The 21,327-nt window shown below is 59.0% G+C and overlaps 3 protein-coding genes across 8 annotated transcripts in view; 2 read left to right on the top strand and 1 right to left on the bottom strand.

The window, feature by feature from the left end:
• NHSL2 (NHS like 2) overlaps positions 1-13,718 on the top strand; it is a 19,734-nt gene extending 6,016 nt beyond the window's left edge. For 2 of the 6 annotated variants that reach the window (XM_021405886.1, XM_021405890.1), the window contains exons 2-8: positions 5,737-5,889; positions 6,492-6,628; positions 6,788-6,992; positions 7,777-7,908; positions 8,932-11,043; positions 11,153-11,285; positions 11,742-13,718. In XM_021405886.1, the coding sequence (XP_021261561.1) occupies positions 5,737-5,889; positions 6,492-6,628; positions 6,788-6,992; positions 7,777-7,908; positions 8,932-11,043; positions 11,153-11,285; positions 11,742-12,045 (3,176 nt within the window). In that variant the 3' untranslated portion in view covers positions 12,046-13,718. The other 4 variants (XM_021405887.1, XM_021405884.1, XM_021405889.1 and 1 more) reach the window with 4 other exon arrangements.
• On the top strand, positions 13,810-14,585 carry PIN4 (peptidylprolyl cis/trans isomerase, NIMA-interacting 4). The gene is made up of 4 exons (XM_021405896.1): positions 13,810-13,968; positions 14,057-14,115; positions 14,206-14,325; positions 14,404-14,585. Exons 1-4 carry the CDS (start codon positions 13,929-13,931, stop codon positions 14,560-14,562), a joined length of 378 nt encoding a protein of 125 aa, XP_021261571.1. The 5' UTR covers positions 13,810-13,928; the 3' UTR covers positions 14,563-14,585.
• On the bottom strand, positions 16,735-21,308 carry ERCC6L (ERCC excision repair 6 like, spindle assembly checkpoint helicase). The gene is made up of 2 exons (XM_021405883.1): positions 21,071-21,308; positions 16,735-20,865 (listed from the first exon to the last, which is right to left on the bottom strand). Exons 1-2 carry the CDS (start codon positions 21,106-21,108, stop codon positions 17,055-17,057), a joined length of 3,849 nt encoding a protein of 1,282 aa, XP_021261558.1. The 5' UTR covers positions 21,109-21,308; the 3' UTR covers positions 16,735-17,054.

The raw sequence follows: 21,327 nt of genomic DNA, 5'->3' as shown, positions 1-21,327 counted from the left end.
GGCGGGGAGCGGCCCGGGGGCGGCGGGGCTCTGAGCATCGGGGCCGGCCGAGCCGCGCCGGAGGATGGGCAACGCGCAGCGGAAGGCGCCGCGCAGCCAGCGGCGGGGCAGGATGCGCGCAGCAACAGGTACCGGGGGATGGGACGGGGTCCCCGGGAGCGGTGCCCCCCGGCGCGGGGTGGGACGGAGGCGGGGAGGGGGCGGCTCGTGCTTTGCCGCGGGCGGTTGATCCCTGTGGGTCGCTTGGAGGACGCGGGTGAGGTCACCTCCAGCTGAGGCTGCAGGGGACGGGGAGAGATGGGGCCCTGTGCCACCGGGCTGCGAGGCGTGGAGCAGGTGCCGGTGTGTGGCCTGGGAGCAGAGAGACAGCGCCGGGAGCGGGGGGCAAGCTCTGGGTTGCAAGGGGCAAAGGCTGAATTGCATGGAGTCAGCCCGGAATTGCAGGCAGTGAGCCCCGAATTGCAGGGAGCCAGCCCTGAATTGCAAGGAGTGAGCCCTGGGTTGCAAGGAGCAATCCCCACATTGTGGGAAGTGAGCCCCAGGTTGTAAAGAGCCAGCCCCAAATTGCTGGAGCCATCCGTGTGGCAGAGGCCTGCACTTGCTGGCCCCAGAGCTGGGTCCTGTCCAGGTGAGGAGCTTGCCCCTGTGCAGCCCCTGGTACCCGCAGCCCCCTGTGCCTGGTTGGGTCTCACACCACAAGGCAGGCAGAACACCCAGCAAATCTGTATGGAATGTTTGAGGGGAGCATGGGGGCAACCGAGCATAGCTGCCCTCTGAAATAGGTGGGTCCAACAGGCAGGACCTGCCTGGTCACCCCTCTGTCCCCACCTGGCTGGCCCGGGCAGTTCCACAACCCTTCCAGACACCGAGAGGCTCATTCCCTCCCAGCACCCCATCCCAGCACCTGGGAATGCTGTAAACGCGGGGTATAGGGGCTGGCAGTGCTCCGGGGCTGTCCAGGATCCATTGCCTGCAGGGTTGGGAGCAGTGCGGGGTGCAGCGGGGAACCCATCCAATTGCTTGGGAGCCACACGAAAACGTGGAGTGATTGTCACAGCCCCAGCGACTGTCACAGCTTAATAACGAGCGGGCAGAGGGGGTGGAAGTACAGCCTGTCTCTGTATCATTTTGCAGCTGCCATTGCAGCGGGTGTCGCAGGGGAATGAAATGGGGCAAAGAGAGCTTTGAGGCTTCCCTGCCCCTGGGGCGCGAGGGGTGAAGGATGTCATGGCCCTCCTGGGAGGGCAGGGTCAGCAAAGCCATAGCGGAGCTCCCACTTGGCCAACAAGTTGGCATTGCCCTATGTCTTGTGGGGTGGGGGCTCTCAGGTCGCTGTGTTTCAGAAAGCCGTCAGTGCTGGATGCTCGGGAGGTGTTCTGACCCGCAATAGATGAGGGCCGGGGGAATCTGGCTGTGTGCTGGAGCAGCTCTGCTTGGCCCCCTCCATTGGGGCCATGTGCAAACGCTGCCTGGGCTGCCAGTGCCCTGGGGACATGTGCTCTGCTCGAGTCTGCTGCCTTCGGGGCATCCCATCCCTGAGGTCTACAACTCTGGGGTCTGCAGCGGCACCGGGTGCAAGGCTGCCTGTCCCCACCTCTCGGGGCTGCGTTCCCATCACTGCTCCCATCTTGGCTCCCGTGGGCCTCACTCCCCTGGGAACAACTGGCTCAGCCACACAGATCCCTGGGGCACGTGGAAAATGGTCCCTCGTGGCTCAGGGGGCTCCTGCAGCGCCCGGCGCAAAAAGCCGAGTGCATTCCGAAAGCGGTGCCATGGGAAGGAAGAGGGGACGGGGCCGTACAATGGGCGGCGGGAGCTGACTCAAGCAGCCAGTTCCTGGCTGTTTCCTTTTGCTCCGGGCCGTGGACGGGGCAGGTGGAGGCAGCTCGCTCCTCGCCGTGCGCTTTGCCGAGCAGCCATGGCCAAGGCGGAGTGGCTCCTCGCGCCGTGGCAGCGCGCAGGTAAGGCGCAGGGCTGCGGGGATCGGGCAGGCACTCGGGCACGGGGACACGGAGCTCTTGGGCACGGGGTCAGTGCAGGTCCTCTCCTCCCTTCCCCAGCGTGGCTGCAGTGCGTGCCCTGCTTTCTGCTCCCTGCACGGCCGGGCTGTCCTCGCTGCAATGAAGCCGGGGCCATGCCGAGCTCCACGCCGCTCTGCTGTGGCTGCTTTCAGCTCTCGGGCCCCTTTGTCCCGGGGCCTGGCCGCGTTCCCCTCTCAGCCATTTCCTCGCATTGTCCCGGCCCCGTGGAGTGCAAATCCAGCAGGGCACGGGGGAAACGGCGCTTTCCTGCGAGCGCCCGCTCCCAGCGCGGGGCCGCAGCCTCCATGCAGGCCGACCCCACTGGCTCCCACCCGATGTCCCCCCTCGCCGTGTCCCTGCGCCCGCCTGTCACTGCACGGGTGACAGCTGGTTGCTGTGGTGACTGTTCCCAAAGCAGCACGGCACCCCTGCGTGCCCCCACATGCGGAGCTGGGGAGGAGGGACCCCCCTGCCTATCCCCACTGGGGACCCCTCGGCTCTGGCCCTACACAGGGTGTGGGGTGAAGGAGGGATCCAGCTGGAGAAATGGGTTTGTGGCTGTTTCTCCTGATGGCACCTCAGGGCTTTGGCACGGCGTTCACTCTGAACCCTACTGATGGACCGTGGTGTTTCCTGCTCTGCTGCTGGTGCTCTCTCTTGCAATGCAGCCTTTCCCTGCACGCTGGGTGACCCCCCCCAGCTGCTTACCCACCCACCCCAACAGCTCCTGCAGCACTGCTGTCTGCTGTCAGTGCAAAATCAGCTGACAGCGTGTGAAACGGGGAGGGTAAGGAGAGCCCAGATCTGCCGGAGCTGTTCTTGCACATTACAGCCCTGCAGGACGTGCAGGTGTGGGGTCGCGGTGTGGGCGCCCACCTAAAAGCCTGCAGCCTCCATGGCCTCACCCCACGGCACAGCGTCCGTGGGGATGTTCCTTCCCTTGGGCACACTCCATCCCATGCACTCTCTCCTGCTGTGGGGCACGCGGGCCTTCAGTGGGGCGCTGCTCTATGGGAACGCTGTATGGTGTCCGTGCACAGTGCTGCTGTGTCTCTGTGGGGCTGCTGGCCCGGCGGCTCCGAGTCCAGCATGGGGCAAGGTGGGACAGGAGGCACTTTGCTGGTGGCTGCCAGCTCCCACCGCTTGCTATTTTCTCTTCCTCTCCGCTCGTCGAGGAGCAGCGTGCACTCTGGCTCCGGCCCATAGGGAATGTCATTGCGCCACGCGTTGTGCCGTGCCGCCGGGTCGGGGCTCTCGCTCAGAGCATTGCGGAGCGTTGCCGGCACTGCGGCGCAGTGGAGTTTGGGTCACTGTTGGGATCTCTCTCTGAGCTTCGAGGTTTCCAGCCCGCTGCACCAGGGCTGGATGCTGCTGTGCCAGCGCCTGTTGCCATGGCCGCTCGGCTAACGGTGCCTCTGCTGCTGCTGTTCCATCGCTCCTGGGGTACCTCTGCAGTGCCGGAGCTCCCTGCTTGCTTCGGGAAGGCTTGAGAAGGGGAATTTTGGCGGCATCATCTCACCATAGCTTTGCCCCGAATCGAATCGGCTCTCGATGGCTCTGTCGAACATCTCCCTGTGGATTCGGGGTGCCTGGGCAGTAGGTAAATGCGGCTGCTGGCGTGGAGCGGGGTGGCTCAGAGATGCTCAGGGCAGGCGCGTGTGTTGTGCCCCACATCGGGCGGTCCTGGGGGAGAGCAAAGCCCGGTTCATGCTTGATGCCGGTCCTAAGGTGGGAGCAAACTCCCTGTGACTACAGCCCCCGACCTCACACCGCCATCAGCACATCGGCCTGAGCCTGAACGCTTGCTTACGCTCTCTGCGAACCGTCCCCGACGTCGCGGTGCTGCTGCGTGGCCATGCACACAGATGCTGCCCTGGCCCTGGGGTTTGGGGCAGAGCTGTCCCCAGGTGGGACAGGACCCTGGGAGACATCATGCCTCCTTTGGGTGACCCTGGCAGCTGTGCCTCGGTTTCCCCCCAGCAGTGAGGCATGCATCAGGGATGCGTGATGGAGCTGAGTGCCCTCGGGAGTCCAGAGGGATGGTGCTGCTGGCTCCTTGTGCCACACGGCAGAGCCACGGCGTGATGCTCAACACTCCGAGCACCCGCTCCCGAGGAGCACCACCCAAAGCACCGCGGCGTTACGTTCGCTCCTGCATGCAACCTGAGCTATGCATGCACCGTGCCCGGGTGGCCCAAGGGGTGTTCCTCGTGCAGGCGGGGTGGCACGGTGTCAGAGCCCAGGGATAGCTGTGGGCTCCCCCCCCCATGCTGCCCAGCTGTGCTTCCGCTTTGCTCAAGGGCGGCTCCAGGTTTCAGTGCTGCCGTTTGCCCGCTGGGCTCCAGCCGGCGTGGTGGGCCCCCAGGGGTGCTGAGGCGGCCAGGGCGGAGGTAAGGTGCTCTGCTCAGGGCAGGATGTGGTGGAGGAGGGCGTGGGGAGGAGGGCTGTGCTGTGGGGGGATCCCTGAGTCCCTGTGTAGGTGCTGTGTGGTCTGCCAGGGGGGTGACACCCAGAGCTTGCTCTGTGCAGTGTGCGCTCCTTGTGCCATCAGCTCTGCAGCACCTCTGTCCTCTCTGGGCATCGTCTGGAAGGCAATAGGAGGAACAACCAGGTTCCTGCTGGAAAACATGGGGCTGTGCTCACCTGGGGCAGAGAAATGCCATCCCCAGACGATGGCTGCTCAGGGCACGGTGCTGCCCCGTGTGCCCCCTCTGGGATGGGGTCCTGCAGCTGGGCAAAGCTCAGCGTGATTTCCATGCGCACACCCCGACACCTCTTGGTTGATATGGAAACAAGTCAAATTATTTAAAGGAAAGGGAAAAAAAAAAAAAAAAAAGAAAGGCTTGTGTTAAGGCATGTCGTTATGGTAACACAAATTATAAAAGTAACTAGGCTAGGGAGCAGGCACGCTGCTTTCGGATGCTGGGCGTTGTGTGCAGGGGGCTGGGGGTAGAGAAGGAGCAGGGGTGACGCTGGGGGCACGCGGGCTGGGATGGCGGTGGCCCCGGTGGCTGCAGAAGGCTCAAAAGGTGCAGAAGGGAGAACCCAGCAGGGAGGTGCTGGGTGCCAGGGCTGCCGTGGTGCAGTCATCCTTCAGCAAAGCTGCAGAGCTGCTTGCTCTGCCTGCTGGGGTGGGGCTGGGGGTGCTGAGGCTCTCGCTGGGGACAGCACCCACAGCGCAGGGACGAGGGGAAGTGTTTGCCACGCAGGAAGCAGGGCTGGGCGTGCACTGCCTGCACCCCGGAGCCACCCAGCAGCCCGCAGCCCCTTCCTGCCCTTTCCTGCCAAATGTGAGTTACTCTCGGGCGATGGTGGTGGATGAAGCGCGATAAATGGCACCGTGTCCCCTTGCACCCTCCCTTTAAGCTGTGGTTTCTGCTCTCCTGCAGCAAGGAGGTTGTTTCACCACTGCCCTTCCTGCGCCCGACAGCAGCTGTGCAATCACCCAGGGCGGTGGGCTGATTTCTTCCTTCCTCAATTTCTCTCTGCTCCCAGCCTGGCTCTGGCCGCTCACGGAAGCGTGTCCAGCGCCTGCAGCAGCAATGGGCACTGCTCTTGCATGACACAGCCACATCCCCGTCCCCGTGTTGCTGGAGGGTCGGATGGATGGGATGGGTGCGCTGTGCTGGCTCAGCACCAGCCCCAAACCTGCAGCAGCGCTCGCAGGATGCGCAGTCCCTCACTTCCCTCTCGTTCTGCTCCCTCCTGCTCGCAGCCACCTCTAACCTGGACTTGGAGAGCAAGAAGGCCGCCCCCGCCAAGCTGTCATGGCAGCAGCCGGTGAACGTCTTCCTGGCCGCCGGCCGCCCGCCCGGCATGGAGCAGCTGCACCAGGAGGCTCAGCTCAACCTGCAGAGCCTGCTGCAAGGTACCGGGGCATTGCTGGCTACGGCTCCGGGTCTGCTGCACTGAGGGCATCTCCCAGCCGCTCCGTGCACCTTGCCGAGCTGTGAGGTCCCGGCCTCCAGCATCTGTGCTCTGCTCTGCTCTGCCCCCAAACCCCCGCACCCGACAGAGCCACCGTGACACAGGGCTGTGCCTGGGGCTGCCCACGAGGAGCGTGGGGCCGGGTAATGGAATCAGCGCGGCTGCTGATCTTGTTTCCTCCCAATTTCTCCATCGCGACGTCACGCGGCCTCAGATCAGATGCTTTACAGGCATCGATTAGATCAGCAGCCTGGCCTTCCCCCAGCTCGTAATCTCATTATGGCAGCCCGAGTAGAGCTGGTTTCCGCACTAGGCTGTAACGACCAGCGCTAATTAGCTCAACAATCACAGGACGGGAGACGCTGAGCGCTGGCCAGCCCCAGCCAGGCTCGCAGCCCCCTGGGAGCTGCAGCTTTCCCAGCCCTGGCCCCGCTGCAGGGCTCTGCACCCCCCTTCCTGCATCCCGAGCAGGGCAGCCAGACGCACAGCCCAGGGACGGACATCGGTGGCTGAGCGGGGTCCTACTGTCTGTTTCCCTTGCAGAGGAGTATGAGGAGCAGTACGCCGAGAGCAGGGTGACCGGGCAGACCTTCCGCGCCGCCGGCCACCCATCTCCCAGCACCCCCCCGGAGCCCTCGCCCCGGCCCCTGCCTTCCAAGCGCCTCGAGTTTGTGCTTATGGTGAGTCCCAGGGCAGCGGTGAGGATGAACTTTTGTGCCTGAGTGCTCCGTGGGGTGGCAGGACATCAGCTGAGGATGCTACATTGGCACAGCATTGCCCAGCGAGATGGGGGGTGGCCCTTTCTGTCCCACCAGGGTGATTCACGCTTTTCCCTGCAGCCCCCGAGCCGGCGAGCCGACGAGGAGGAGAGCAGCAGTGCCAGCACGCTGGGCGTGAGGCCCCCCGACACCTCCCTGAGCCTCCCCACCACGCCTGACAAGCAGACAGCCTGGCCCAGGGCCTTCCCCCTGCCCACTGTGGAGGAGAAGCAGTGGCCCCAGTCCTGCTCTGTGCAGACCAACGTGGTCCCTATCAATGTCTCGGGTAAGGCAGCACCCACGCATGGTGGCTGGGGGAGAGGTGATGGAGCTGAGCTGGCACCTGGGAAGGATGTTCCCAATGGGATGCGGGGCGGTGGGAGGGCAGGCTGAGACCCTGTGTCCCCGCCGGCCACGTGGGGACAGCAGGGGACAGCAGCGGCATGCTCGTGTGCGTCATTCCCTGCCATCTCTCCTGCCATCTGCAGCTCCGTGTGTCCGATCCGCGCCACCATCCGGTCTCTTGTTTGTGCCGCGCTGCCCTGCCAGCCGGTTCTGTTGTCACCTTGGCTCTCACCACCCTCCGTCTGTCCATCCATCCGTCCGTCTGTTCTTGCGGGGCCGCGGCTCCCAGCCTGCTCCCCTCAGGCAGCCCACGGACACGTACAGCCACTGACCCACTGACCGTGTCCCTCAGTGCCACATCCCCACAGTCCTCGAATGCCTCCAAGAGCAGTCACTCTCCCCCACCACCCTGGGCAGCCTGTGCCAGTGCATCATCACTCTTTCAGAGAAGAAATTTGCCCTAATACCCACCTGCCCCTCCCCTGGCACAGCTTAAGGCCACTGCCTCTCATCCTATCATTTCATGCATCCCACCTCCACCGCAGCAGCTCTGTGTTCCCGCAGCCAGCACCACCCACCACATCTCACAGCGCATGGTTCACCACGTCCTCCATCCCCCGCCACCCACCCTCGCAGCAGCAAGCCAGGGGACAGCCGTGGTGCCAGAGGTGGCCGTGTCCCGCTGGCCGCAGCAATATGGTACGGCCTGTTTGTTTTGGCTACAGGGCAGCACTTTGCTAGGCACGCGAGTGCTCGTCACTCCCTGTTTAACACAGAGACCGCGATGAACCCCAAGTCCACCCTGCGGCGTAGACGGACCGTTATCGGATTCCCTAACATGTCCCTGCGAGACCAAGGTGACAGCAAGAACCGCGCAGCCCTTTGCACCCGCACTGCCACCTCGGGGGGCTGGGACACCCCGGCCGTGGGGATGTGAAAGCCACCAGACAGACCCCGTGCCCTCCTGGGGTCCTGGGCATGCTGGTGACACGGGCCCGGCACTGGCGCCAGCGTGTGTTGGGGGACACCCCTACACTCCCAGTCAGAGTCCGGGATGCTTACAGGGAGCAAAGGATGCTGAGATCCAACCTGGCCCTATGCCTTCCCTCACGGGCCGTAGGCAGACCCCAAGCCACTGTGGTGAGGGTGCTGGTGTGGCTGAGGGTGCCTAGAGCATCCCTGGCATGGCCAAGAAGCAGTGCTTGATCCCATCAGTGCAGCATCCATCCCGGCTCTGGGGCATTGCAGTGCTGACCCCAGGAAAGGTCCTTCTTAAGTACATAGGGACCAGAGGTGGAGAAACCACAGCACCAAGGGAAGTTCGTACTGGGTAGGAGGAAGGCTTTTCCCTGTGACAGTGGTCCACTGCTGGGACAGGGCCCCAGTGAGATTTCTCCTGTGGAGATGCTCAGAGTTCAGCTGCTCACAGCCTCGAGTCCCTGTCTGGCTGCGTGCGGGACCCCTGGGACCTTTCCCACTGGGCTGATGAGGAGGGGCTGTGAGCCATCTCGTCCCTCCTGGCCCAGGGGGTGATGGCCACCCCAGGACAGCACCAGGGCAGCACTTTGGTCCCTATGGGGCTACTGCCTCTTGCATGGAGACTCCCACACTGATTAAACTGTCCACACACTTCATGGCACACCTCAAATCCCAGCACGGGTGTTAAGCAGGCTGGGACTGTCACCAGCTGGCTGTCACTCACCCAGTAAAGGAGAACATCTGGGGTCAACCCTTCTCTTGCAGTCAGCTGGGGCACATTGCACATTCAGGCAAGGATACAGCCCAGTGCTGGGCCATGGGGTAGGAACAGTCCTACACCCAATAGGGAAGGGTGCCCAAGGCGGTGCCAGCCCACGCTCACCCCATGTCTGTCCCCACAGGCAGCGCCAACGGCCCTGCGCACACCTCGCACCCGCCCATCGCCGAGTCCCTGTCCTGCAGCTTTGAGGTCACAAGTGGGAGGAAGCCCTCCCAGGAGACCAGCCCCCACCAGCCGCTCTCTGCCCCACTGAGGAAGACCTTCAGTGACCTCGGAGGCACGCTGCAGGCGCGCTGCTGCCCTCCACCATCCTCCATGGACAACGTGTCCGCCCCTGGCACCTGCAACGGGCCGCAGGGCTCCTCTTATCCCCCACCCTGGGGTGCCAACTCCTTTGGATACACCACCCCCCCCAGCCCTGCTGCTGGCCAGGAGGTCTCACCGGGCAGCTCCGCCATGGGCTCACCTGCCGGCACCGAGCGGGCCGCCTCCTTCTTCATTGCCCAAGAGGAGCGTGCAGGGAGCACTGGGCCCAGCTCCTTCTCTGCCGCAACGCCTGAGTCTCCTTCTGGCTCCGGGGGAATCCGGAGATGTGATGGCCAAGAAGCCAGGGTGAACTTTTCACCCACAAGCAAAGAGCCGGAGCCAGCACCAGAGCCGTCGCGCCTGGGGGTGGAGCGGGGAGGGTGCCGCTTCCGCGAGCGCTCGCTGTCGGTGCCCACCGACTCGGGGTCCCTCTGCTCCGTGGACATTGCCTACGCCGAAGCCCGGCGGGGCAGCACCAACTGCGCCCTGGGCTACCCCAGCGCCGGCTCTGAGGGCAGCACCAGCACCGATAACATCTCGCTGGGGCCAGAGCTGGATGGGCAGCGGCGGCGGCGCTCCAAGAGCATCTCCCTCAAGAAGGCCAAGAAGAAGCCCTCGCCGCCCACCCGCAGCGTCTCTCTGATCAAGGATGGGCAGGACAGCCCGGCCGCTCTGGGGTTGCCCCACGATCAGAGACCCAAGAGCCTGTGCATCCCTCTGGACACTGCTGGGCACCGGGTGGTGCACGCGGACCCCCAGGGCAGGGAGCCCGACAGCCCGGCTGCCCCCCACCAGTGGTACCTGGCAAACTGGAAGAGTGGTGAGCCCTATCGGTCCCTCTCCGGCTCCAGCACAGCCACAGGGACCACGGCCATTGAGTGCGTGAAGGCACGGGGCAGCTCGGAGTCCCTCATGTCCCCCTCTATCTCCAGGGCCACGACACCCTCCCAGCTCTCAGCAGAGGCTGACCTCAAAACCTCCTCCCCGGGCAGGCCCACAGGGCTGATGTCCCCATCCAGCGGGTACTCCAGCCAGTCAGAGACCCCCACACCCACCGTCCCCACCTCAGCCATCCTCGGGCACTCACCGCACCAGGTGCGGGTGAGGCCGCTGGTTCCCGAGAGGAAGTCCTCGCTGCCCCCCACGTCCCCCATGGAGCGGAGCCCCAAGTCCAGGCTGTCCTTCGAGCTGCCACTCACGCCACCCGCCCACCTCGACCTCTCGGGGCTGAAGATCTCCCTGAAGGGGAAGACGAAGGTCAGCCGGCACCACTCCGACTCCACCTTTGGCACCAAGCTGGCCCAGAAGACCAGCCCCATCCAGCCCATCATGCCTGTGGTCACGCAGTCCGACCTGCGCTCTGTCCGCCTGCGCTCCATCAGCCGCTCCGAGCCAGAGGACAACACTGATGGCCCAGAGCATGCTGAGGAACCACCACGCGTCCCCTGCCCGGGGCCAGAGAGGAAGGTGAAGCCACCGGTAGCAGAGAAGCCACCGTTGGCCAAGCGGCCCCCATGCATCCTGCCCAAGCCCATGGCCCTGAGGGAGGAGGGCCCCCTGTCCCCCACGTCCCCGCCGAGCATCGCCACCAAAGACAGCTTAGTGCTGCGGAAAGGGGATCCGTGGAGGGGCCCGGGGCAGCCCCGGCGGCTCTCGCAGGGCAGCCTGGAGGACAAGCCGCGGTCAGAGGCAGAGCGGAGGAAGGCCAAGGTGCCGCCGCCGGTGCCCAAGAAGCCCAGCGTGCTCTACCTGCCACTCACCCCGGCCCCGGTGCAGCATGTGGGGGGTGTGGGGGACCCAGCGCCCACCCCCAGCCCCATCATCACGCTGGATGCAGAACCCAGCTGCTGCCAACCTGACACTGATGGCCCAACACCCACTGAGGTCCCAGGCACTGCTCAAGCTTCCGAGACCCCCTCGGAGCAAGGTGAGTGTGTGCCTGTTCCTCTGTGCTGTACCTTGGGGAGAAGGGGGCTGGGGGGTCCCTCTCCATCATCCCTTGCATTTCATGGCTGTCTTCTCCTCCCTGCAAACAGGCAGCTCGTCTGAGGCTGGCACAGAGGAGAAGAGCTTCGCCAGTGACAAGACGGCCGACTCCATCGCTGAGGAAGATGACGATGTCTTCATGGCATCCCGCACCACAGAGGATCTCTTCACCGTCATCCACAGGTAGAGCACTGCAGGGGGCACAGCCCCTCGAGCCCTCCCTTGGAGGGGTTGTTGCTGCTTTACGCACTCCTGAGGATGTAAGGAAGGAATTTTTTACAATGAGGGTGGTGAGGCACTGGAACAGATTGCCTAGAAGTTGTAGATGGCCCACATATATACTAAACCCAGAATCACAGCATGGTTTGGTTGGAAGGGGTTTTAAAGATCCTTCAGTCCAACACCCTGCTATGGGCAGGGACACCTCCCACTGGGTCAGGTTGCTCCAAACTCCATCAGCCTGGCTTTGACCACCCCCATCCTGCCCCAGCAGAGCTGGGTGGGTGCCATGCTCCTCTCAGACACTGCCCTTTGCCGTATAGGCACTGCCCTTCCCATCACTGTAGGAACTCGCCCCATCCAAAGCAGTGGCAGCTCCCACCTGGGACTGCTCCCACCATGCATCTCTTTGGTGTTTAGGTCCAAGAGGAAGGTTCTGGGGCGGAAGGAGCCTGGAGACAGCTTTAGCAGCCGGCCCAATTCCCACTCTCCTGTGAAGACATCAGGCTCACCAACCAGCGAGTCCCCTGCAGCAGCAGTGAGCACCGGGAAGTCCTCCAGCAGGAATGAAGATTTTAAGGCTCTGCTCCAGAAGAAGAGCAGTAAAACCAGCAGCGGTACCCGGCCATCTGCGGCTGAACTGCTCAAGACCACAAACCCACTGGCTCGAAGGGTCATGATGGAGTTCGCCCCTGAGCTAGATGGTGCGAACAGCCAGCCCTAACCTTGCACAGAGCCTTCTGGCCACAAAGGGCTCAGGTCGGTGCAGAGGGAGCTGTGCTGCGGGCAGTAGCTTTAGGCACTCAGGTCACTGCAGAAGGGATGTCCCGGCTGCCCCGCTGGGGCTTCTTTCGTGCTTTCATTTCTTCCTTGGCAAATCCTCTTTGGTTCCTCTCCAGTGGGAGAGCTGCCAGCAGAGAAGCAGCGTTGGGACCTGAGGGCCCCATGTCCCTGGTGAGCTGCTGGCAGGAGGGGAGAGGCAGACGTGCAGCACCGCAGTGGGGGCCAGGACCTGGCAGCTCCCACGCTGCTGGGACAGCGGCTCCTGCCGCTCCTCGGGAACACGGCAGCACTGCGGCTCCGGGCACCCTCCAGCACCCGCAGCGAAGCTAGCTTGAAACTGTTTGGTCACTCGGCATGTGGTACTTTAAATAGCTTTTTCTAATGCACAATGGTGATGATGTTTTATTCTCTTTCATTTGACGTTGTGCCATCAGTTTCCCAGGCAAAGGTCCCAGGTTTCGAGTTCAGCTGGAAACACGGAGATTTACTTTGGGGCCGCTTGGACAGGAGGTTGCTTTGGAAGAGCCACAGACCATTCCTGCTCGTTGTCCAAAGCATCCTCCCTGCTGCACGGGGAGCAGGCGCCTGCTGTCTGCAGCCTGTGCAGTGACCTCAGGCCCCTCGAAAGCCCCTGACAATGCTGCATTCCAGAGAGCTCTTCAGCCCTCAATGCAAACACAGACCTTCCCTCCCTGCCTCTGCCATCGGACTGAAGTGTCCTGCAGAAGTGGGGCGGTCTTGTGCCTCCTGCAGACATCTACAGCCTCCATTGATGGAGTTCCTACAGCTGCTGGCCAAACCCAGCCAGCGGCTGGGATGGAGGGCTGTACTCTGACTCCGGCAGCTTCCCAGTTTCTGCGCCTGGGGTTCACCCCACTGCTGTCCCCATGCTGCTGGCGCTGTTGCCATTCCCCTGGCACAAGCTGGACCCCACAGACTGTGCACCGGGGCTGCAGCAGAGGCCACAGTGAGGAGTGGTGGGGCAGGGACAGCCAGGGGATGGGAGCTGAGCTGAAACACCATCTCTCTTCTTCCTTGGGGCAAGAAAGGGCCAGACAGCAACTAGCAGAGAAACAGGGTGCTAGGAAAGTTTGTGCTTTATTTTTTTGCATATTTCTGCCAGCTCCCGTGTACCGCAGCCTCCCTGCAGTGGGGCAGAGCAATGTGGCCAGGGCCGAGCAGCAGTGGGGGCACAGCCCCGGGGGCCAGGGGTGGTCTGGGGGTCCTGTGCCCTCCCAGGGAGCACGGCCCCTGTGGACACGCCCCGTGCTGGATCTGACCCTCAGAGTGGCTCTGCTGTCCTCGCTTGCTTGTTTTTAACCCCTCCTGTTACTCGCACTTGCTCCCTTCCCTCTCATGGGATGGCAGATTTCAGCGTGACATTAGGATCTAGGCTGAGAAACTCAGGAAAAGAAAAGAAGGAATTTAAAAAAAAGAAAAAAGGGAAAAAAAAAAAAACAACAACTCTAACATATCTCCGTGGTTCATCCGGACCCTGCGGCACCCACGGAGGTGGAAGAGAGGAGAAGCCCGCAGGCAACCGCCCACACAAGCCTGGCCGGCAGGGCCACCCCGAACACGCCCAGGGAGCGGGGCAGGCCTAGGCCTTGGGGGGCAGGCCTAGGGTCCGGGGGCAGGCCTAAGGGTCGGGGGCAGGTCGAGGAATACGGGCACGCCCAGGAGTCGGGGGCAGGCCGGGAAACAGGGACAGGCCCGGAAACAGGGGCAGGCCCAGGGCCCGGGGCAGGAGGCGGGCCCAAGGCCTAGGGGCGGGCCGCAGCGCAAGGCGTGCTGGTCGGGGCTGCGCGAGGCGGTGCCGCGGAGATGGCTCCGAAGGGGAAAGGCGGCGGCAAGGCCGGCAAGGGTGAGCAGGGCCGGGGCAGGGAGGCCTGGGGAGCGGCCCGGGTGCCGGCGCTCAGAGGCCCAGCTTGATTTCATGGCGCTGTTCGCAGGCGGTGAGAGCGCCGAGGGCAAGGCCCAGGGCCCGAAGGGCGGTGGCAACGCCGTGAAGGTGGGTACCGGCTCCCCCCGCCCTGCCCTCGGGGCCGGCAGCCCCCGCAGCTCGCCACCGCCCCCTCCTCCTCCTCCTCCTCCTCCCTAGGTCCGGCACATCTTGTGCGAGAAGCACGGCAGAGCCATGGAAGCCATGGAGAAACTGAAGGCCGGGGTGCGCTTCAGCGAGGTGGCCTCGCAGTACAGCGAGGACAAGGCCAGGCAGGGGGTAAGGCTGCTCCTGGCTGGGCACTGCCCTGGCACGGTGAAAGGTCCGCAGCCTAACCCTGGTAGTTTCTTCCTGCAGGGAGACCTGGGCTGGATGACCAGAGGCTCCATGGTGGGACCCTTCCAGGAAGCAGCGTTTGCCCTGCCAGTGAGCAGCATGGACAAGCCGGTGTATACAGACCCCCCTGTCAAAACCAAGTTTGGGTACCACATTATTATGGTGGAAGGCAGAAAATAAAATATGGATGACTGTTGAACTCATGGCTGCTTGAATTCTGAGTGTTCCCCAGGCATGTGGACCTAGGAGCACTTTGGTCATAAGCAGCAGGGTGCTTGGAGACAGCTGGCCATCCCTGCAGGACGCGCAAATCACAGCCGGCAGAGAACAGGGCCCTGCACAGAAAGGTAAAGCATTCCGTGAAAAAGGTAAAGTAAAAGTTGCATGTAGTAGTTGAAATCTGCATCAGCTTGCCGGCCAGCCCCTTGCTTTTCCTGCTACAGAGATAATGATGTACAGCTGTGAAAGCTCAGGCTGCAAATACAGTCAACCTGGAAAGGGTAAGGGGTTCCCTAGAGCATTTACTTTTATTCTCACCAGCAAGGATGCAGACAGCTCAGATGCTACAGGTTCTGCTCCAGTGCTCAGATTTAATGTGCGAAGAGCCTCCTGTTGTTAGAGGCCGGGTAATGCTACAGCTAGGACTCAAGGTCGCTGCTCTGGGCAGGCTCCTTGCTCTTTTAGTCAGCAGCCTTTACCAAGGCTGGAGGCACTAAGCAGTAGCAGGAAGGGAGAAGGTGCAAGAGGGGTCCCCCTGAATACGAAGTCATCTGTACCTTATCCACTCAAAGCTCAGGGAAGAAATAGTGTAACTTAGGCTTGAATGAGAGAAGGAAAAGCTAGAGGAACGCCACTAAATGCCTGTTGCTCCCTCAGTTCACCTACTTCTAGGCATGAAGTATATACCTAAAGCCTAGCAAGGTGCACCTTGTCCTTCTGGTAAAACTGGATAAATGACAGTGTGACTGACGTGAATGAGATGGCCCAGTATGTCCCTAGCTCTGGCATCTCAGTAATAAATATCCCACTGCACTCATCTTCTGTCTGCTGAAAGACAACTCAAACTAGTGCTGCCTTTGCTGCAGGTGAGCTTACCAGTGTGTCTGAGGGCTTAGGGATGAGGACAAAACATCAAAGAGAACAAAAGGTCTTCCCACCATCAGGCACAATGAAGAGGCAAGACTGAAATCAGGTCAGGTCTTTCTCCTGCTGCTTTTGAGGATGTTTGCTTTGTTTTATTGAGAGAACAGAAGGTTTGCACAGGCCAACCAGCATTTGCAAAGCTCTAGCTCATTAATATTTTGTTATGTAAGGCAGACAGGCCTTTCTACAGCACAAGCAGATGCAGCCCCATTTAAGTGATGCTCTATTAATAAACTACTTGTTTCCAGGCTACCAGGGCTTTGTTCTACACCTATTAGCAAAAGCACATTGGCACATCTCCTGTACCAACAGGACCACTGTTTGTATTTGGCATGTCATCTAGTACAAAGAATTCAGATTCACATACCCAGGCCAAATTTAACTCATTGCAGTGGCAGAGGGGCAAGTCAGATGAGCAAGGCATTGCCGAAAGCCAGAATGAGGTTCTTGTGATTTTAAACTTGTACTGCACTAGGAACTCATTTCAGTTTCATTGTGCCTGTAGTACCTTGTAAAAAAATTTTCCGCAGCTAAGTCAAATGTGGGAAGAGAGTGAGAGGACCACTTCACCAGAGAAAAAGCAGCCCAAAACTTTAAAGCCATTATGTCTTCCTGCTGCCTTTGTGCAAGAGCAGGCTTTGATGGTACTGCTCAGAGGGAAAGATGAGAGGGAGGCTGTGAGGTCAGACCAGAGCCACCTGTGAAGTCCTTGACTCCTCCAGAAATACCAAAGGATTCAGAATGTTCAGCACCTTGCAGCAGTCAAGGTCTATTGCTATTTCCAGTCCTCCTGCTACATAACTCTTCTACAGTAACTGCAGGAGGGCAGGAGTTTGAGCACAAGGTTTTCTGCAGTACTGCATTTCAGTGCTACACCTGACACCAGGCAGATGTTTGCTGCTACAAATCCCCCAAGCAATGGAGGCCAGCATGCCATCTCCCCCCACCCCAGGATGTGCATTCGCAGACCAACTTAAACCCAGGTTGGGGTAGTTCTGTTCTCTGCTTTGCACTAAGCACTTGGTGCGTGCAAATAGCTGGCATGGTTCAGGTAGGCAAATAGGCTTTATTTACATTGAGAAGGGGAGGGACTACAAGGCAGTTGGAATTTAGACCAGGAAGCTGCTGTGGAACCACACCTTCAGCCTTGTGAGATTCTCTCCTGCCAGAAGAGAAACCAAAGGCTAGAAACACAAATCCAGAGCTGCGTTTGAGTATAAAGACATATATTTTAATTAAGTGAACAAGAACATGAACGTCTTTCATCTTAATGAACTGAGTCCACAGTGAAATCCCTTTCCCAGCACCTAAAATGTGACAAAGAGTTTCTTGACTGTGCTTACACCACAGGAGGAGATGCTGGATTTGCTCACTAAGCATGACTGTATGTTTCATAACATGAAAGAAATATATATTACAGCCATCAGTCTTAAGTTTTAAAAAAAGTCCAGTTTAGACAAATATTTTGTGAAAAAAGTTAAACTATTTAACAGAGGTATGCATATTTCATTAGTTCAAAGGTTTACATTTCATTTTTGGGCTAGCTGTCTATACAAATTTAGAGTCAGAAGCATGATTTCAGGATCTCCACTTTTTATGTCAAGAGCTTGCAGGAAGCAATTCAATGCCTCTTGTAGTTTTCCATCGTCCTTCAGATTCTTCCCTCTGTCCACCAAGGTCTTGTAATTACCTGAGGGAGGAGAGGAAGTCCGACCAATAGGGACGCTATCCTGGGTGCAGTACTCCAGCTGTTCATCCGACTGAAGCTCTGCATCACCGGTGGATTCCTCCTGAGATGACTCAGTCTCATCTCCTTCAGACTGCGTTCCCTCTGTATGGAAGGACTCTCCAGTTGAATTAAGCGTTTCTCCGGCAGGTTCTTCTTCAGGCTCGGCAGACTCGCCACTGCACTCTTCTGCTTCTTCTTCTACAAAGTCTTCCTGCTCCTCATCGCTGTTTTCTTCTTCACCTGTGGTTCCCATGATTTCACCAATATCCTCAACCTCATCCACCACCTTGTTGATGAGAGATCTCCTGGAAGCTGTAGACCTGTTACTGCTGTTAGTTAATTTAGGAGAAAAGATGGCTTTTGCTATACTTCTGTCATTCTTAGGAGTAGATGCACTAATTCCTTCCAGAAACTGATGCAGAGGGCTGTTCAGGGGAGAGGACCTTTTATCAAACTGCTCTTCCTCCAGGTTTATAACAGAGTGGTCCTCATCCTCACTATCTGAAACAATTCTTCTCCTGTGCTTCTTTCTATCTGAAATGAGGACAGCACTGCCTTCCTCTGATGCTTCACTCTCTTGCAAGGAGTTATTTGGATCTTCTTCAGCTGTGTGGCAGGGGTTTCTAGAGTTACCATTCTCACTTATGCAAGTTTTTGCTGGTGATTTACACAGACTTTCTGCTTTTAGTTGGAAGTCCGCATCTTTTGGGTGCTCCAGTGATCGTTCCCCATTTGAGGCATCCTGAAGTCCACCTTCAGACTCTTCCAGGACCAGATTGAAATCAACTTGATCCTGGAGAGAAGGCACAGACATACCCTCCAAGCTGCTTTCTAGCACAAGAGACTTCTGGATCTCAGCATGGACTTCTGGTAAAACATCTGATAAATTTGGTGGTGTGGCAGACAGTGCTAGCTCAGAAACATCATTCTTCTCTGTCTCTGAGACAGCAAATGAGTCAAGTACCTGATCTGACATTTCTGCATCTTTTAACCTTTGGGAATCATCAGCTATAACAGATTCATTAGAAGAATGCTGAGAAGGCTCATTCAGGCCATCCCCAGCCTCAGTCACGCTACCTGAATTTGCATGATAAAGAGAATACTGTTTCTGTTTAAGAATTTGACTCCCTTTATCAAGTGGACAAAGTCCAGGTGATAGTGGTATAATGTCCAGATTTTGTTCAGATTCTTGTATACTGGGCTGTTCCACTTCCTTGCTGGTAGGAAGCAGCTCTATATCCATACCAGATGTCTCTTGTGCCAGTTCCCCTTCACCTAATTCAATAGTCAGATTTGTCATCTTAGAGCTGACATTGAGAACCTGGACCTCCACGTCCTCTGTAAGATCAATAACTTTGTCACTTTCACGTTTATCAGCTACTGGTTGTGAAACAAAGTTATTTATATCGTTCAACCCCGGAGACCTCTTCTTTGGCTGGGAAGCCAGTTCTGGTGGCCTTGACCACGTCTCCTCAGCAGCATTTCTGATCCCTTCCATCCTCACATCTCTAAGCTGAGACTCTAACTGAACCAGCTCGTGGGCCTTCTGTACCCTCTGTTGAATGTACTGATGGGCTTCCTCACTCTCAGCCTGCTCCTCGTGGGTCGCTTCCCTTGTAAATATTAAGTCATGATCAGATATACCAAACATTTCCAGAGAGTGCAAATAAGCAATGTGCTCATCCAGCTGCACATCAGTCTGTCTTTGGGTGGCATGCAAAGACTGCAGCTGGATCTGAGTTGTGGATGTTCGTGTATCTTCTAATGTGAAAAGCTCCCTTAGTTCCTGTTTGGAGAAATACCTAAACGGGTTCTTTTTGTCACCTGTAGTCTGTCTTATTAATGAATCCTTAAATACTTGCCGCCTATATATTTTCTCTTCCACTGTACCACAGGTAATCAGCCTATAAATCACCACATTCTCTTTCTGCCCGATCCTATAAGCTCTGTCTACAGCCTGAGCATCTGTAGCTGGATTCCAGCTGGGATCAAAGATCACCACTCGGTTGGCTGCTGTTAAGGTTATACCAACGCCACCAACTTGTGTCGTCAGCAGAAAGACAGAGTAGTCTTTGTTACTCTGAAAGGCGCTAATGCGCTTCTCCCGTTCCGTTAGGTGGGTCACCGTTCCATCAATGCGCATGATCTTAAATCCCCTGCTGGACAAAACCCGCTCGATGATATCCAGCATCTTTCTTGACTGCGAGAACACCAGTGTTCGGTGCCCCTCCTCTCGCAGTCTCTCTAAGAGTCCTAAAAGAAATAGCATTTTCCCAGACTCCTGGATCAGGGTCTCATCAGACAGATGATCTATTTTGTTGGCGCCTGAAAGCACGGCTGCTTCACTCCCATGATCCTGCTCCAAGTACTCCTGTCCATCTAAGTCCAGCTGGGTACATGCTCTTGCAGACAGAAGCCTAGGGTGGTCACACAGCTTCTTCAAGACAGTCAGCTCAGCCAGAGGTGATCGGGTTGTCATCAGCACTTCTTTCACATGATCTAGACAGAGAAAGTTCCTGTAGATTTTTTCCTGCACTGGTGACAAGTACACCCACACAACAAAGTCATTTTTCCTGGTAAGAGATGGCATGACAGGAGCACTAGGCTCACTCGGATCCTTAGGAAGAGGAGCGTCTGATTTCTCAGCGTGATTTTTTTTTATATCTTCTTTAGTCCTTCTGAGGAAATATGGCTTTATAATTGTCATTAGATTCTCAGATATCTTAAGTCCCAGTGCTTTCTCGCCTACAGTTGCATCCTTCTCCCTGGCCCTAGTAATAGGGTTCTCATACTCCATTCTAAATGTTTTGGCTGTTCCTAAGAGAGAACCCTGGCATGCAAAGTCAAATAAGGACCACATTTCCTGTAGGTTGTTCTGCAGCGGCGTGCCGGTGAGGAGGATGCGATGCTTCGCTGGAATCGCGTATACGCACTTTGTTGTTTTGTTAGACGGGCACTTGATTTTATGTGCTTCATCAAGGATGATGTAGTCCCAGACAAAGTCCTGCCCGTGGCAGCTGGCAAGTTGCTTCCAGTTGTTAATGAGCATCTGGTAGCTTGTGACGACAATGCCATTCTTCCTCTGGATCTTCTCCAGGTTCCTGGTGCGCTCTGTCTTGCTCGTGCCATGGAACTCCTTGACACGCAGACCAGGGGTCCAGCGGGCAAACTCGGCCAGCCAGCTGCTGACCAGGGTGGTGGGCATGATGAGCAGGACGTGCCGGATGAGCTCGCTGTCAAACATGCCCGAGAGGAAGGCGATGATCTGGATGGTCTTGCCCAGCCCCATGTCATCAGCCAGGATCCCTCCAGGTCGACCCTCGCGGTACAGGCGGTACAGGAAGGCGACTCCCTCCCGCTGGTGCTGGAAGAGCTTCCCATGCATCTCCCCGTAGAGCAGCAAGCCGCTGCCGCACACGTCCACAAAGTTGCCGTCCTCCCCATCCTCCTCCTCCTCCGCCGTCGCCGCCAGCTCCGCCAGCGCTGCCTCCAGTCGTTGCATGCGGCCCCGCAGCTTCTCGCTGGGGCGGATGGCGGCCGCCTGCCGGAACAGCTGCAGGGCCTGCTCCAGGTCCCCGCTGCCCGCCGCCTCCTTGGCGTCGATCACCAGCCTGCAGGACCTCCATCAGCGCTAGGACAGAGCACTGAGACCGAGCCCCGGCCCTGCTCCTCCCAGCCCCCAAGAACCCCTCATAGCCCCCCACAGGCCTCCAAACCCGTATAACTTTCAGTTCCCCGGCCCCTGCCCCCAGTTGCCCCCTAAATCCCCCTAACCTTTGCTCCCCAGCCCCTGCAGCCCCCATCCCGGCCTCTCACCGCCGGTACAGCTCCTCCTCGGGGCCCGTGTCCGCCATCGCGCCGTTCCGCCGCTGCCGCCCCGAGTTTCAAACCCGATCCTTCCCGCCCTGCTCCGCGCCAGGGCCATGCAAACGAACGCTGCTCTCAGCCAATCAGCGCCTGGGGGCGGGGCCGCGGGCGGGACGGAAGGAGAGATCCTGCGCATCGGCTCTGAGCGGTCCTCCGGCCGCAAGGGGGCGGTGTCGCTTGGAGCGCCGCTCTCCGCTGGAGGGGCG

The sequence above is a fragment of the Numida meleagris genome, chromosome 8 (genome assembly GCF_002078875.1).
Source record: "Numida meleagris isolate 19003 breed g44 Domestic line chromosome 8, NumMel1.0, whole genome shotgun sequence".
Taxonomy (NCBI): domain Eukaryota; kingdom Metazoa; phylum Chordata; class Aves; order Galliformes; family Numididae; genus Numida; species Numida meleagris.
This window is presented reverse-complemented; position numbering and strand designations above follow the sequence as displayed.